This window comes from Ixodes scapularis, unplaced genomic scaffold (genome assembly GCF_016920785.2).
Source record: "Ixodes scapularis isolate PalLabHiFi unplaced genomic scaffold, ASM1692078v2 PGA_scaffold8__174_contigs__length_109621045, whole genome shotgun sequence".
Lineage (NCBI taxonomy): Eukaryota > Metazoa > Arthropoda > Arachnida > Ixodida > Ixodidae > Ixodes > Ixodes scapularis.
In genome coordinates, this window is record NW_024609883.1 from 72,872,677 (window position 1) to 72,886,998 (window position 14,322).

Below are 14,322 nucleotides of genomic sequence, written 5' to 3' on the forward strand. Positions count from 1 at the left end.
ACATCAGGCTGCTTTTAGAGCGCAGCTCTTAGGGGCCCGTTCCCGGCTTGAGCGGCGTCGGCGTCGCCGTCGCCGTCGGCGTCGGCGTAACCAAGGTCATCCCAAGGTCACGTGACCTTGGGATGACCCCTCCCAAGGTCATCTCAAGGTCACGTGACCCCACGTGACCCCCAAGGTCACGTGACCCTCGAGGTCACGTGACCCCTCCCAAGGTCTTCTCAAGGTCACGTGACCCTTTGAAGGTCACGTGACCCCCAGGTCACGTGACCCCCAAGTCACGTGACCCATCTGAGGTCACGTGACCCCTCTGAGGTCACGTGACCCCCGAGGTCACGTGGTCTCCTCCCCAAGGTCACGTGGGCCCCGAGGTCACGTGACCCCCAAGGTCATGTGGCCCCTCCCAAGGTCATCTCAAGGTCACGTGACCCCAAGGTCCCCACGTGACCTCAGATGGGCCACGTGACCCCTCTGAGGTCACGTGACCCCTCCAGGTCACGTGACCCCCTGAAATCACGTGGGGGTCACCTTGGGGGTCACGTTACCTTGAGGTGACCCCCATGTGACAACAAGGTCACGTGACCCCCAGGTCACGCCTCCCCGAGGTCACGTTACCCCCTCCCCGAAGTCACGTGACACCCCCCTTCCCGAGGTCACGTGACCCCCCCCCCGGAGCATATTAAAGAATGAGGGGAGGAGGAGGAGAAGGGGGGGGGTCTACCCTCCCCTCAGTACCCTTCACTCCTCCTCCTCAAGAGCTGCGCTCCAATTCGGCGTTACAGGGATTTGTAAACGGCTTTCACTTTTTTTTGACTATAGGCTTTGGAACATTGCTTGCGTTTGTCACGTTTCTCATTCGTGTGTGTTTGATTGTACCGCGACAGCGCCGAGCTCTAACGAAAGGCTCGGGGGCATTGATTACATTCTGTGTGTATTCTAATGTGCCGCCTGAGATAGCCACTCTGGGAAAAGGCTCAGGGCCATTGCTCGCATTTGTAAGGTCTTTCACCCAGGTGCGTCTGAACGTGTCGCTTCAGATTCCCACTGAAAGTAAAGGCTACGGGACACAGCTCACAATCGTAGGGTTCCTCACCTGTGTTGATTCGAATGCGGCGATTTGCATAACTTCTACTGGCAAACGTGTTGTGGCATTGCTGGCATCTGTAAGGCTGCTCACCGACGTGGATTTCCATGTGGGTGGTCAAGCCCTCGCTTTGAGCAAATGCTTGAGGGCCTTCCTGGCATTTGAAAGGTTTTTCTCCTTCGTTGGCTCGAATGTTATATGCCGGATGACCGCGTTTCTGAAAGGATGCTGAACGCAGTTGATGGTCGAAAGTTATTTCTGGCTTGTGAATCTCGGTGTGGCAGCTCAAGTCTTCCGCTTTGGAAAAGGATTCCGGACAGAGTTGGCACTCAAGTCGTTCGTCACACCGAAGAAACAGGTGATTGAGGATTCCACGCTGGTCCCCAACGACGTGGGCACAGAAACAGCACTTGAAGAGATTCTCGATTTTGGTTTCCGGCAGGCAGCCGACGTCTCTCGAGCAGGCACCCCCACAACCTGCAGAAACAGACATCCCCATGTTTATTACGAAAAACAAATACCAAAAACAAAAAATCGACGTTCTTTTTTGTTATTGCGGGTAAGGTAGCGATAACAAAACGCGTTGTGTTTCTTTGCGGTGTTACTGCACAGATTGACTTTGTGTGCGTTTTCCCACTCGACACCACAGAAATCGTCGAGGGTAGCATCTCCAAAAGAAACCTCTGCCATGGCTTGCGCTGCGGCGGGATTGGATCGCGAAGTTCATACCTCTTGTGGTCGTACACTCCAGCTTTGGGCCTGCTATTTTGGGAATCCCAGCTTTCCTCCGAAGCGGCGCTTGCTCTTTTTCGTCTCGCGTCCTGTACACTGTCCTGCCAAATGTACGAGTGCACTCGTTCCAAAGCTCCCAGATAACAAGGCTGCCATGCTGGATTCTCTACTTTAGCCGACACGGGGCAGACCGGACGTGAATGCAGCGCCAGCGTTCGCTGGGACTCGGATTTCATCGTCAAGGACACGAGCTCTCGCCAAACGTTGATGCAGTACAGGAGTGTTACAGGACATCTGTCACAGGAAACTGCTAGGAGCCAGTCATACGACACATTCTGCATTAGAAACAACCGCATTGAGGATGACCACAAATACGAGGTACACTTTGATGCAGTAATAGGTAGGTTGTGCGAATCTCCGGGCGTCAAACTGCTCGATGTATGTTTGTGCGGCAACCGCGCAACCAGACACACGGACTGTGTTACTCGGACATGGCTACGACATGACACGAAGGAGCGTGCATTTGGTCAGAAAGTATGTTCAGCTGGCCATCCTTCAGCTCGAAATCGACGTTCATGCGGCCAACAGCCATTCCTTATACTTTTGCGAACTTGCTGGTCATATGCAATTGCCACATACTGTAAAACCCTTTATTTTAGCGGCCCCTATTTTTCGCGAATCCGTCACATGGGACATAATTGCGACCAACAAATTTTGCGAATTCCAGACGCCTGCATTCAAAGTCTTAAGGACTAAAATTTTCGCGTGCCCTTAAGTGTCGCAAATTTTTCAATTAACGAAATTTGCGAAAATTAAGGGCTCGCGTACATTTAGAGTTTGACAGCAGTTCCTTAGAAGACATTTTACAGGTGTCCAATCACTCGCAAGCTAACTCGAAATCGTATATGGTTTACCAAATTGGAGTTCACTATAGGTAGCTTCAATACCGGAGAGGTTATCCTGTCATCTTCAATCCACCGTTCTTTTGGTCAAATTCCTGTTCCATAGATGCATCCATTATAAAGCACCTAACAAACAGTCCTTTTGTCCTTTTGCGCTGTGTATTTGTCATTATGTATAACCAAAACCAACTAGCCCAACTTTCTACTTTATTACACCTAACAAACAGTTAACGAAGAGTATATATATATATAGTTGTGCTGCTGCCAAAGTTGCCGCAAGCATCTGACATTGCACTTGCGTTTTGATATATTTCAAACCTAGCTGCTGGATGGCAGCTGGTGGCAGAATAATATATTTAATCATTATGACTTTGCAACAAATATACTGGCATGAAGTCCGGAATAGCCTTAAACACTGCCAGTTAACAATGCTCTTCTCACTTCCTTCTAAGTGTTTGGCAACTTTGCAGGAGTGTTTTTTTTTTATATGCACCAAGTGACAGTTTTTAAAGCAGCAATGCCTAGGCAGCACAGACTGATTGTTGAGCGGTTATGAACATTGAGTGGATGATATACTGTATCCCACCCGTATCTTGGCCCCGTAAAGGACTAATATAGCATGTTCAAATAAATAAATAAAAAATAATTTCAAGAATACGACCGGACTTTTATTTTATTATTCACTCTCTTTTGCGAAATGCGACGACGAAATTGTGGGGATAGCAATTGCTTGGTGACGAAATCCTAAGGATCGCTTTATTGGCGTTGTCAACAACGCAATTCTTAGAATTTCGTCGTCAAGCTTTGCGATCCCCGCACCGACAATGCTGTAAAACCCTTAATGCTCGCGAGCCCCCAATTTTTGCGAATTGTTAAATGCGCCAACTTTGGTGGGCGCGAATATTTCTATTACCTGTAGATGCAGATTCCAGTCTTTAAAATTCGCGAGTTTAATGGTTGCGAGTATGATTCAAATGCGGCACAAAGAGTGGACAGGAGCACCGTGGGAGCACTCGATTCGGACTTGTGACAATCAAATCCTCAATATGCATTCGGGTAGTGGCTTGTGCCCAATCGCTGCAATGACGGGAATGGCCGAACTTCGACAACGTGTGGAACTCAGCGCGAGTGCCCTGCGCTTTGCCAACCCCAGAATGTGACTGTGATAAACACTGGCGGCGTATAATTGGCTCCAGATCACATGGTGGCCTGTTCTGTCTGCAAGTTGAGGGGGTGAACACTGCTCGTTTTCCTCGAATTTTAACTATGACTACCGCAGCGTGGAAGAAAAAGAAAAAAAAAAAGCGTGTTTTATAGGTTATGGAGGTGAAGGAATAATTCTCAATATTATTTACTGAAAGTAGAGAAATTGCTGCATCACCCCTTTAAGGATACTCGTCAGCTCCCAATCATTCCCCGCGGAAGGCAATTTAAATGCGCACTTTATTGACCACGTCCCTAGGCATGAAGGCCTGAGGAGTTAGTAACCAAGCAAAAACGTTTACAACAGTCATTAGAAATCCTTTTGTCAAAACCAAACCTTCCTTTAATAAAAAAAAAATAATATTACATTCTGAGTTCACGAAAGGCTTTGGGACATTTAACGGTTATTAAACAGGCGAGCCCGTTAAAGTTACAGATTTCGTTGCGCTTGAAGGGTGCAGGGAACTCGAATAACATAGGGGAGGGGGTATTCTTAAAATGCCTGAAGGGTTTTCGTTGGAAAGGAAACGAGGAAGAAACCGGACAGAGTAACATGCATTTACTTTTTTTGCTGGTTTTCTCACATTTTTATGGCGATTTAGAATAAATTCCGGTTAAAGGTGGTCTTGAGTATACAGTCTACAAGTTAAACAGGCCGATGCCATCTTCGGGGGGGGGGGGGGGGGGGGGGCTGTTTGAAAAGGCACAAGGAAACCCCGTAAAATGCCAGGTTGTAATCACGCATACAACATACAGCACAGCATTCGTTTTAATGAAGAATAAGTACAAAACAAGCATCCGAACCACATTATTGGTGATAAGGCGCTCCTCATAACAATGCGAAGCAAGTAGCGCTCACCGCATACGCTTCCAGGTTAAGATTACTGTTACGCAAGCTAGCTGCCGCGGCGACGGGGGCTTGCGAAGTGGGGATTTACATCACTAGCCTTTCATATATAAAAGGTTTTGGTACAGTGCGTTTAGTTTTCTTTCGTCAATCATTCGGTATAGTGCAGTCAGTGGGCAATCGTTGCAGGTGACAGAGCTTCGCTGGCCAACTACCTTCACAGCGTGGATTGGAGCCCCGACTTTTTAAAAGTAATATGACTTATAACGAGTTTACCCGTACTTTCGTGGGGAAAAAAGGTAAATTAAAAAGAGTCAGTACGACAAAGATACGGAAACAGCGGCCTATTGTGCAAGCTTCGCGTAGCGCGGACCAGTCGTGACGGTAGCATATATGAAAACTTTAGCCTTGCTGTACGGCACCTTGCGGATAGGAACTCTAGTTGGGCTTTCTCACAAAGTGACGCCAGAGATTCGTTTCGTTTGAATTAATTGTAAATGAATTGCATATCTCTGTACTGCTTCTAACTTATCGATGTTTACAGCCGTACTGGAGGGTCTCATACCTGGGAGGCATATTTGAGAACAGGTCGAAGAATTTGTGTTTCAGATACCAAAGTTTACCGTGAGCTGGCCGAACAACAAAATAAACGCGTACATTCCACTTCAGATCAGACGAAAAGTGCACTCCATTATGTTTGTTGAAACAATTTATAGAGCGTTGTTATTAACATGGTATTGGAAACTAAGTGGGGAATCTTTCCTGGAAAAAGTCATTTACGCATTTCCCCATATTAAAGTTACCAAGTTATCCACTACTCGGACAGCATTTATACAGCAAAAGGTTAAGTAACCGTTTATCCTTAATATGTTTCACTTCGCTGAATAAAATACAGTCATCAGCTTAAAAGTTTATATCTAAACCAAGGAAATTCTGAACATCATTGTTAATAATAAGAAATAACAGCGGTCTCAAGACAGAGCCGCGGGGGACACCCGACAAAACATCGGCTGAAACAAAAGCAGCGAAAAAAAAGAAAAAGACGAGCAGCCAAGTAATTTTTTAGCCAAGATGTTATGCTTCAATCATTTAAGACATTTAAGATAGATGCGAACGCGATCGGACACTTTTGAGTACCCTAATCGATAAATACAATCTGGACTTGTCCCTGTCGGTTCAGAATTTTAGTGATGTCATGCGTCGTTTCAATCAGTTGGGTACTTCAACTTGTGGAAAGCCCACGCCAAAACCAATGTTAACCGCGACAAAAAAGAAAGAAGAAAAAAAAATGATTGATTTTAAAGAAAACATATATGCTCGAACACGATATGACGATAGGAAAGATATGGGCCTATAGTTGTTTAATGATAAGGGATCCCCCGATCTGTAAACTGGAATGACTTTTGCTATCTTCCACTGGAGTGGAACAACCGCTTCTGATAACGACCGGGTGAAGAAAACAAAAACACTTCAACTTGCTGCTGTTTTCTTTGTTTTATCTCTGACATTTGCAATTGGGGTCAAAGCATACTCGAACCACAATCCATCACTTACAGCACAACTAAATCCAAATTCTTGATCAAGAAATTGTCTCTTACATTTAGTATCTGCTCCCTTGAAGTTTTTAAGTTTGTTTTCGTGGTACTTGCGTCTTTTGGCTGCATTTTCTGCTTCGCGAAGTTCTGGATTGTCTTGCCGCGCTTGGCGCTTGCGCTGAGCCTCTGGGGCACGAACCAGTGGGTCCTGCCTTACTTGACGCTTGCGCTGAGCCTCTTGAGCAAGAAAATTCGGGTCCTCCCTGGCTTGGCGCTTGCGCTGAGCCTCTTGGGAACGAAGTTCATCAATTTTGGCTGCACGCCGCTGCCGGTCGTAATGCCGTTTCTTTTCCCTTTGCCACTCGTCGTATTCGCGCTGCTCCTCGGGAGTCCTAACTATGCGTGGCCTACCCATAGCGGTGCTGCAACAACGATGGAATCAGTTGCTAGGCTGGTTCTTTTTTTCTATATGAAAGGCTAGTGACGTCCACTCCCCACATCGCAAGCTGCCGTCGCCGCGGCAGCTTGCGCAACAGTAATCTTTACCGGAAAACGTATGCGGTGAGCGCTACGTGCTTCGCATTGTTATCGGGATCTGCCCTGTCAATTACGTGGTTCGGATGGTTGTTTTGTGCTTGTTCTTTATTGAAACGAATGCTGAGCTGTATTTTGTATGCGTGATTCCAAAGAATGTATGCACTTTTCGCTTCAATCGCTTTTTTTTTTTTTTTCGTTTTTGTGAGGACGCCGACACGAAGAAATCCGACCAACGGGTCATATACAGCTTCGCTGTAAAACATTGGAAGGCTGTCAGTTCAAATTTTTACAGTTCTGTTTCGTTTTACTGTTTGTTGCATGCATCTCTATATTATTATTGTGTATTCACAACATTTCATTACTTTCTTGTATAATTTCTGTTGCAGTAAAATATACCGACTCCTCCTGTTACAACCTCCAAAAGGAAGCTAGCAGTATTTATAAATAAATAAAATAAAAATTGAATGTTTGATGGCAGGTCATTAATAAATATCCAAAATAGTAGCGGTGCGCGTACGCTGCTCTGGAGTGCACGTACTCCAGAGATTATTGGTACCCGGCAGGAGACTGCATTGTTAATAATTACGGATAGAGTTTTGTCGGCGATGAAGGCTGAAGTCCAATTTACTACGGGTGGGTCAATTTGGAGGCGAGAAAGCTTTAACATTAATCGTTTGTGAGGTACTTATCAAACGCCTTGGCGAAATAAATAAACATTATATCCGTCTGTTATCCTGCGTATTAACATGCAAGTCATTGACAAATTCAAAAAGCTGGGTGTTATAGGAGTAGTTTGTTTTTCTGAAACCGTGTTGGGGGGGGGGGGGGGGGGGGTGGGATTAGGAAAAAAGCTTATCTGATCCAAGTGTGACATGATGTTAGTAAAAATGACGTGTTTTATCAATCTGGAGGGTACACTGGTGAGATAAATGGGGAGATAATTAGACGGGTTAGTTGAATCACCTGATTGGAAGAGGAAATTAACAATGGCGGAACGCCAATCGAGTAGGACACTGCGTGAGTGAAAGGCGTTTACTGATACTGGAGCTGAAGGAGTCAACTTACTGGAAAGTTTAGAGATAGTTGGTTAGGATACTTCCCAAGCGAAGGCTTTGTTTAAATAGTTAAGAAAAAAAAAATGGGTGGCACAAGACATTTCATTGACTTCCGAAACGTTCCTGAGAAGATATCATCTTCCGGAGCACTGTTACAAGAAAGTGTTTCAAATCATTTTCTGATACCGTCGCTATTTGCGACTCCGATTCACCTATAGGAGGCGCCGATCATTTCCCAAAATTGCGGTTCTAGTGAGGGTCGGAGGTGCGTTCGGAATTGCTGAGCCTGTTTAGTGTGTTGGCTTCACTGAGCGACGTAAATTATTCCTGCCTATACCAGGGAGCTAGGCTGTTATGAGCGGAGCTCACCTATTTGTCCTGAAAACAGAAACGCTGTTTAGCGTAATATTTATGATAAAAGGCACGTTTTGAAAAACCCCTAAAATATTTTTTTTTCTTTTAACAGTTTGGGTGGGACACGCGTGGCGAGGAATAAATTGTACGCGAAAAATATATATATATCTTTTAGAGAAATAATGATGGCGAGAGATTTATTTGGAATTTTGGGCGCAAAATCCATGACGTCACGGAATGGTCATTTGCTCAACGAAATGGTAATTCTGGTAATTCGACCTTTCCACATCGATGTGAAGGCGAAGCCGATCCACCTCTGCTCCACGCGCCCGGAATGCCGAGAGAGAAAACTAGTGGAAGGAGGTTACTATTGACGAAATCGCGTCGTCAATATTGCTCTGAATGTTTGTTTGTTTGTTTGTTTGTTTTTTCGCGTAACATTATTATTATTTTTTTTTGACACGCGTGTCCCAACCAAACTGTTTAATTATTGTTTTTTTTCAATTCTGGAAGGAAACCGAAACTAACCTTCATTTTGGATTTAATTTCTTGGTATAAATGTTATTTTCGGATTCTTCCATACCCCAAGATGTGTCACAGCGTAATTATTGAGCTAAAGAAGTTGTTCGCGGAAACCTTATTTTGTGTGTTCTTGCTACCTTTTCTCGCTCAGATAAATGTCATGAAAAATAATGAACTGCGGGCGTTTGTTTGAGTTCAGAACATGTTCAAGAAACGTATGAATTAAGAAACACTGTTCTCACTTCAAAAACCCAAAGACGGAATCCAAGTCAGACAGTAGAAGTGTCTTTTTTTTTTTTTTTTTTTGGAACACGTGACGTAGAGGATTCCATATTGGATCCAGTGTTTGACTGTTTGTCTATCCTGATAACGATGTCAGTGTTTTTTGTATGCTAAAAAGAAAACAAAACAAGACCTATCTTGAAAGACTACTCTGTTAAATAGCATATGTTTGTGATCGCGGCGTTCATTGGGGGCCTTCACTGCCGCAATTGGTATAAAAAGACCCCGAAAAAAAGAAAATATCTAAACAGTCTGGTTGGGACGCGCGTGTCAATAAAATTAATGTTTCCGTAGTCACCTCCTTTCCACTTATTTTCTCTCTCGGCATTTGGGGCGCGTGGAGGAGAGGTCGATCGGCTTGGCCATCACGTTGAGGTGAAGAGAGCGTATGACCATTTGCGCGCAAAATTTAGAATAAATCTTGCGCCGTCAATATTGCTCTAAATATTTTTGTTTCGCGTAAAATTATTTTTTTTTTTTACGTGCCTGTCCCAAGTTTTAACCAAAGTGTTGAAAAAAAAGCTCTTTTTTTTCCAGGGGTCTTTATTATAATACAATTAAGATATTTTCATACATCGTTTTTCAAGCTCTAATATAGTTTGTTGCTTATGATCTAATTTCAAGTGCGCGAACAAGTATCACAATCAAAAGTGTGCAAATCATTATCATGGTGCCAACTGTAGCATTTTTAATTAACAAGTTAGAAAATAAATATAACCTAAAATCAATGAAAACGTTCTAGCTAATCTGAGAAATCCACGTAAAACTACATTAATCGTGTGTAAGTCGCGACTCTTGACAATCGGCATAACTTCCGAAGTCGCCGCCTATCCTTCCGGACCAAATGCATTACCCCCCCCCCCCCCCCCCCTTTCCCCCCTTGCCCCCCGCTTAAAAAAGAATCACATTATGTATTTATTTATTTTTTAAATTATTAATCTTTTAGAACGTTTCGTCGTTTTGCCAATTGCAGCCTTTTCCAGTTCGAAGGAACGCGTACATGCTTGCACGTCTGCTCACTGCAGCACGTTTCGTTGGCGTTGGAAACCGGTGAAAGAGTAGTGAGTGTCAATATTGCGTATACGAGCGAACGCAAGCACTGCGTGTTAGCGTCGCGTGTTCCACACTGCGCGTGCGCGGAGCCCCAAATTGCGGTATTGGATTGGAGCTTGGCGACGACGCGGATACGCAGCGTGAAGCACGCAACTCTAACGCAAACACACAGCGCTTGCGTTTGCTTCTATACGCAATACTGAAACTCTCTTATAAGTAGGGTTCGGAGTTTTCGGTTTAAACCGATAAAAACCGATAAAAGTGCGCCGAATCCATTTTTGTAAATTTGGTTTTAACCGAAAAAGGTCAGTTTTCCCCGCTAAATCTAGCGAAAAAATTTCTCCGCTAAATCTAGCGGAACAATTTTGCCCGCTAGATTTAGCGGAAAAAATTCCCCGCTAAATCTAGCGGAAAAATTTTCCCGCTAAATCTAGCGGAAAAATTTCTCCGCTAAATCTAGCGAAAAAATTTCTCCGCTAAATTTAGCGGAAAAATTTCTCCGCTAAATCTAGCGGGAAAAATGCCCCGCTAAATCTAGCGGAAAAATTAACCCGCTAAATCTAGCGGAAAATTTTCCCCGCCAAATCTAGCGGAAAAATGTCCCCGCTAGATTTAGCGGAAAAAATTCCCCGCTAAGTCTAGCGGAAATTTTTCCCGTTAAACCTAGCGGAAAAATTTCCCCGCTAAATCTAGCGAAAAAAATTTCTCGCTAAATCTAGCGGAAAAATTTTTAGGTTCGGCATTTTCGGTTTAAACCGATAAAAGTACGTCGAATTCATTTTTTTAAAATTCAGTTTTAACCGGAAAAGGTCGCTTTGACCTTCCAGTCGTACCGCAGAGCCGTGGCGAAAAAGTGGAACGACAGTGTCTATCGAAACGTGTCCGAATGTATGGGATACATGGTGCCATCACGACGTTTTGGTTTAATGCGATCATCAATCGGAACGTGAAGTGCGAAACGCACCATTACTTCGCCATGTACGAGCGTGTTTTCGAACTCGTTGTAAGGAAGACTGACTTGGTGGAAGTTCTGCATGTTGTGTTGTGCTTCAAAACGTCGCAGCATGTCTCTTTTGGCGGTCAAAATTGGTTGATTGGCCGATTTTGGCTCTGGCAGTGCTTTATCTTCTCAGCCTGCCAGTGTCAGCTTGAAGAGGGCATTCTCGAAGCTCAGGGTCATATTAACAGAGAAGAAAAAGAGCGGATAAACGAGGAGAACCTGGAAAAGTACATGTGTGTGCACTATAATAAGATCACATAATCCTGATGTACAGAAGGTGAAGTTCCATGTTTTTTTTTTCGGCATAGGCCTCGTTTCTGACTTGTTTGTACTTCTGATTTTTTTTCTTGTTTCTTTTACAGTTGCACACATTTTCCAAATAAAGTGACCATTTATTTTTCAGTGTATCTGTACCGTTATTCTTTGAGTGATCACAAATATCAGAGCTAGAAGGATCATCTGATGCAGTGTCCGTTGGTGTTTATTTTATATTCACCGAAAAAAGACGATAAACTTTTGTGGGCATAAATATACGCCGAAAAAAACCGAAAATTCATTTTAAAAATAAACACCAAAAAAAGTACGCCGAATTTTGAAAAAATAGAAACCGAAAACGCGGAACCCTACTTATAAGGCACAATCCCATACCGACTGCAGCAATGAAGAATGTTGTTTGCATTCGGAAGTGACATTTCGCGAGCCATGATAGCGAGCAGTTCCGCCGTGCCCGCTGAGCAGGAGAATCGGGAAACCTTCACCATGGACGCTTCGCGCGCACGCTTCGGGATCTCGGATGTAGGTAGGTAGGTTGCACAGCTTTATTGAGCGCAGTGCATACAGGGGCTGGGCTCATCTGCCCCTCTAACTATACAGCACAAGGGCTCGACAGTAGGAAGGGAAAAGGGGATGGGCATTTAGGGGAAGTAAAGGTAAGGTTGCGTAACAAATGGGCGCGCCTCTTGCGGAGTTCGTCTTGAAGGGGGCGAACGCAGCTCATCTGACTGTAGTGAGGAACGATGTCTTCTCGGTCATCGAGGTGCCTTTGGAGTTCCTGTGAGTGGGGGGGGGGGGGGGGGGGGGGGGGGGTGAAACTTCGGGCATGATCAAAACATATGTCCGATCGTGCCATCCGGGGGTGGGTCTTCGGAACCACTGCATCTCGTACAGGACCCATCGAGGAGTAGGGGGTGAACTCTATGGAGGAATCGTGGGGTCTGGATGGCGAGTGTCTGAAGTTGCCTCCATCGCCTGGCTTGCTGGTGGTTGAATCCGGGGTGTGGTGGCGGGAGAACACGTCTCCTCTCCCTTTCAACTCGTGTGGCATCGCAGAAACGCGTTGGGGCTTCTTCCGTTGCCGGTGCCGCATAGCTATGTTCCCCGAGTGGGAATTCTATGCCTCCCTCCTCCTCACAGTCCCGGCTTGTAGCTACTCGGAATGCGAGAGAGTGGGCAGCTTCGTTTCCCTCGTAGCCCGCGTGTGCGGGGACCCAGACCACGTGGTACCGGCTGTTCTTGTCCCTGGGGGCGCGGAAGCTCCGAAGGAGCAGTTCCGCCGTGCCCGCTGAGCAGAGAATCGGGAAACCCTCACCATGGCCTCCAAGATCCCGAAACGCGCGAACGCTTCGCGCGTGCGCTTCGAGATCTCGGAGGTTATGCGTGCAGATGTGCGGTTCCCGGAGTAGCCGCTGCGGGAGGAATGGCGGCGTAGCGATCACCATTAGTTTGGTCGGTACATAACTCCCAACGTGACACGGTTGCTACAAGCAAGGCAACGGACATAGATGAAGCGGAAGTAGCTGCTGTGGCCCTGGCGCGTATGCAAGCAGAGCTCCAGGGTGTAAAGATCGCTACCATCACAACTGACTCCAAAACGGCTCTATTCAACATGAGTCGGGGAAGAATTGGACGAGCGGCGCGCACCTGCTATACAAGAGAAGACCCGCAAGCTACGACGCAACACACGCGTTGACCTGGGTGCCCGGACACTCTGGGCATACAGGCAACGAGATGGCCCACTTACTCGTGGTGCGCGCGCTTCATCACCGTGCCACGAGGGAGTCAGGCCTCTTCACGATCAATGGTGACCACAGTTACGGGGCCTCACCCTGCACCCGAGGCCCCGTAACCTATGGCGAGCTCCTGGGGGGCCTCCGGCTCCAACGGAAGACCCTGGCCGGGTCCCACAAGAGGCTTTCCCGACAGCAGGAAACCATCTGGAGGAAGCTGCAGCTCCGCAACACTCTTACCCCCCACATCCTGAAGAGGACCTGGCCAGACCTCTTCAGCGGGAGGTGCGAGGAGTGTGGCAGCGGCGACGGGTTCTGGCGGCACACCTATTGGGAGTGCCCGGGGGCCCTGCTGCCTGCTGCTTTACGGGAGCTGCAACCCGAGCAAGACGACGGGCCGCTTGTCTGGGAGACCATCCTGGCGGCCGAGGATCTGGACACCCAGCTAGCGGCCATCGCTCGGGCACAAGAAATTGAAGACCGGCTGAGAACCCGACTACGACAAAGAAGAGTCAACCCTCCCATACTCCCCATCCCCTAATCCCGAACCCACGGTACTAGGCCTTGCGGCCTAGTAATTTGGTTCAATAAAGTCGTTCACTCACTCACTCTCGAGTAAGGGTTCGATTTCCAAACTACCCCTCTGCCACGATCGCCCTCGCTTACGCCACTAAACTGTTTACGTAAAAAGAAAAAAAAAAAAAAGGTTATAATCATTCAATCGAGAAGCGAATGAATATGCGTTTAATAAAACATTCGTCCTGAAACTACCTACCAGGGTGGGATATAGCAAAGGTACGGGCGTGACAACGCATTTTTCCACTTCGGCGCTTTCTTGAAACGCATTGAAATGCATGTTAGCTAAAACCTGAACACTGGGCTGCACAGCAGACGCATCGTGATTGTTGTTCCGTCGACCAATATTTTCGCTAGCAGACAGCCATGAGCGCAGCGGTGCAGTGAGCGCAAGTGAGAATTTATCTCGGCCTCAGGGTGCACCGTGTTTGCAAAGCGATGCGACAGGCGGTGCAGGTAGTACCGTGGCGAAGCGCACATGAAGGCACCCTGGTACCGTGCACAGGACGGAGCGCCGTTTCAGCTCATAATGTCCGCGATAGTACCTTAGTGTGTGAGTTACAAACAAGAAAAAGAGAAATCCTCAGCAAAGCCTTCAAAAGACAAGAGAAATTTTTTTTTTATTGTCAATGATGTT

The 14,322-nt window shown here is 46.3% G+C and overlaps 1 protein-coding gene across 1 annotated transcript; it reads right to left on the reverse strand.

Moving 5' to 3' along the window:
* Positions 1-813: 813 nt before the first annotated feature.
* Positions 814-6,759, reverse strand: LOC121833433 (zinc finger protein 471-like). The gene is made up of 2 exons (XM_042286724.1): positions 6,364-6,759; positions 814-1,558 (listed from the first exon to the last, which is right to left on the reverse strand). The coding sequence occupies exons 1-2, from the start codon at positions 6,713-6,715 to the stop codon at positions 972-974; spliced, it is 939 nt and encodes a 312-aa protein (XP_042142658.1). The 5' UTR covers positions 6,716-6,759; the 3' UTR covers positions 814-971.
* Positions 6,760-14,322: the final 7,563 nt, after the last annotated feature.

Excerpts from the sequence above, each read along its gene's own strand:
- LOC121833433 (XM_042286724.1), bottom strand. The coding sequence starts at position 6,715 with ATGGGTAGGCCACGCATAGTTAGGACTCCCGAGGAGCAGCGCGAATAC. Across the intron at positions 1,559-6,363 it reads CAAGGGAGCAGATACTAAAT|GTTGTGGGGGTGCCTGCTCG; the intron begins GTAAGAGACAAT and ends CTGTTTCTGCAG.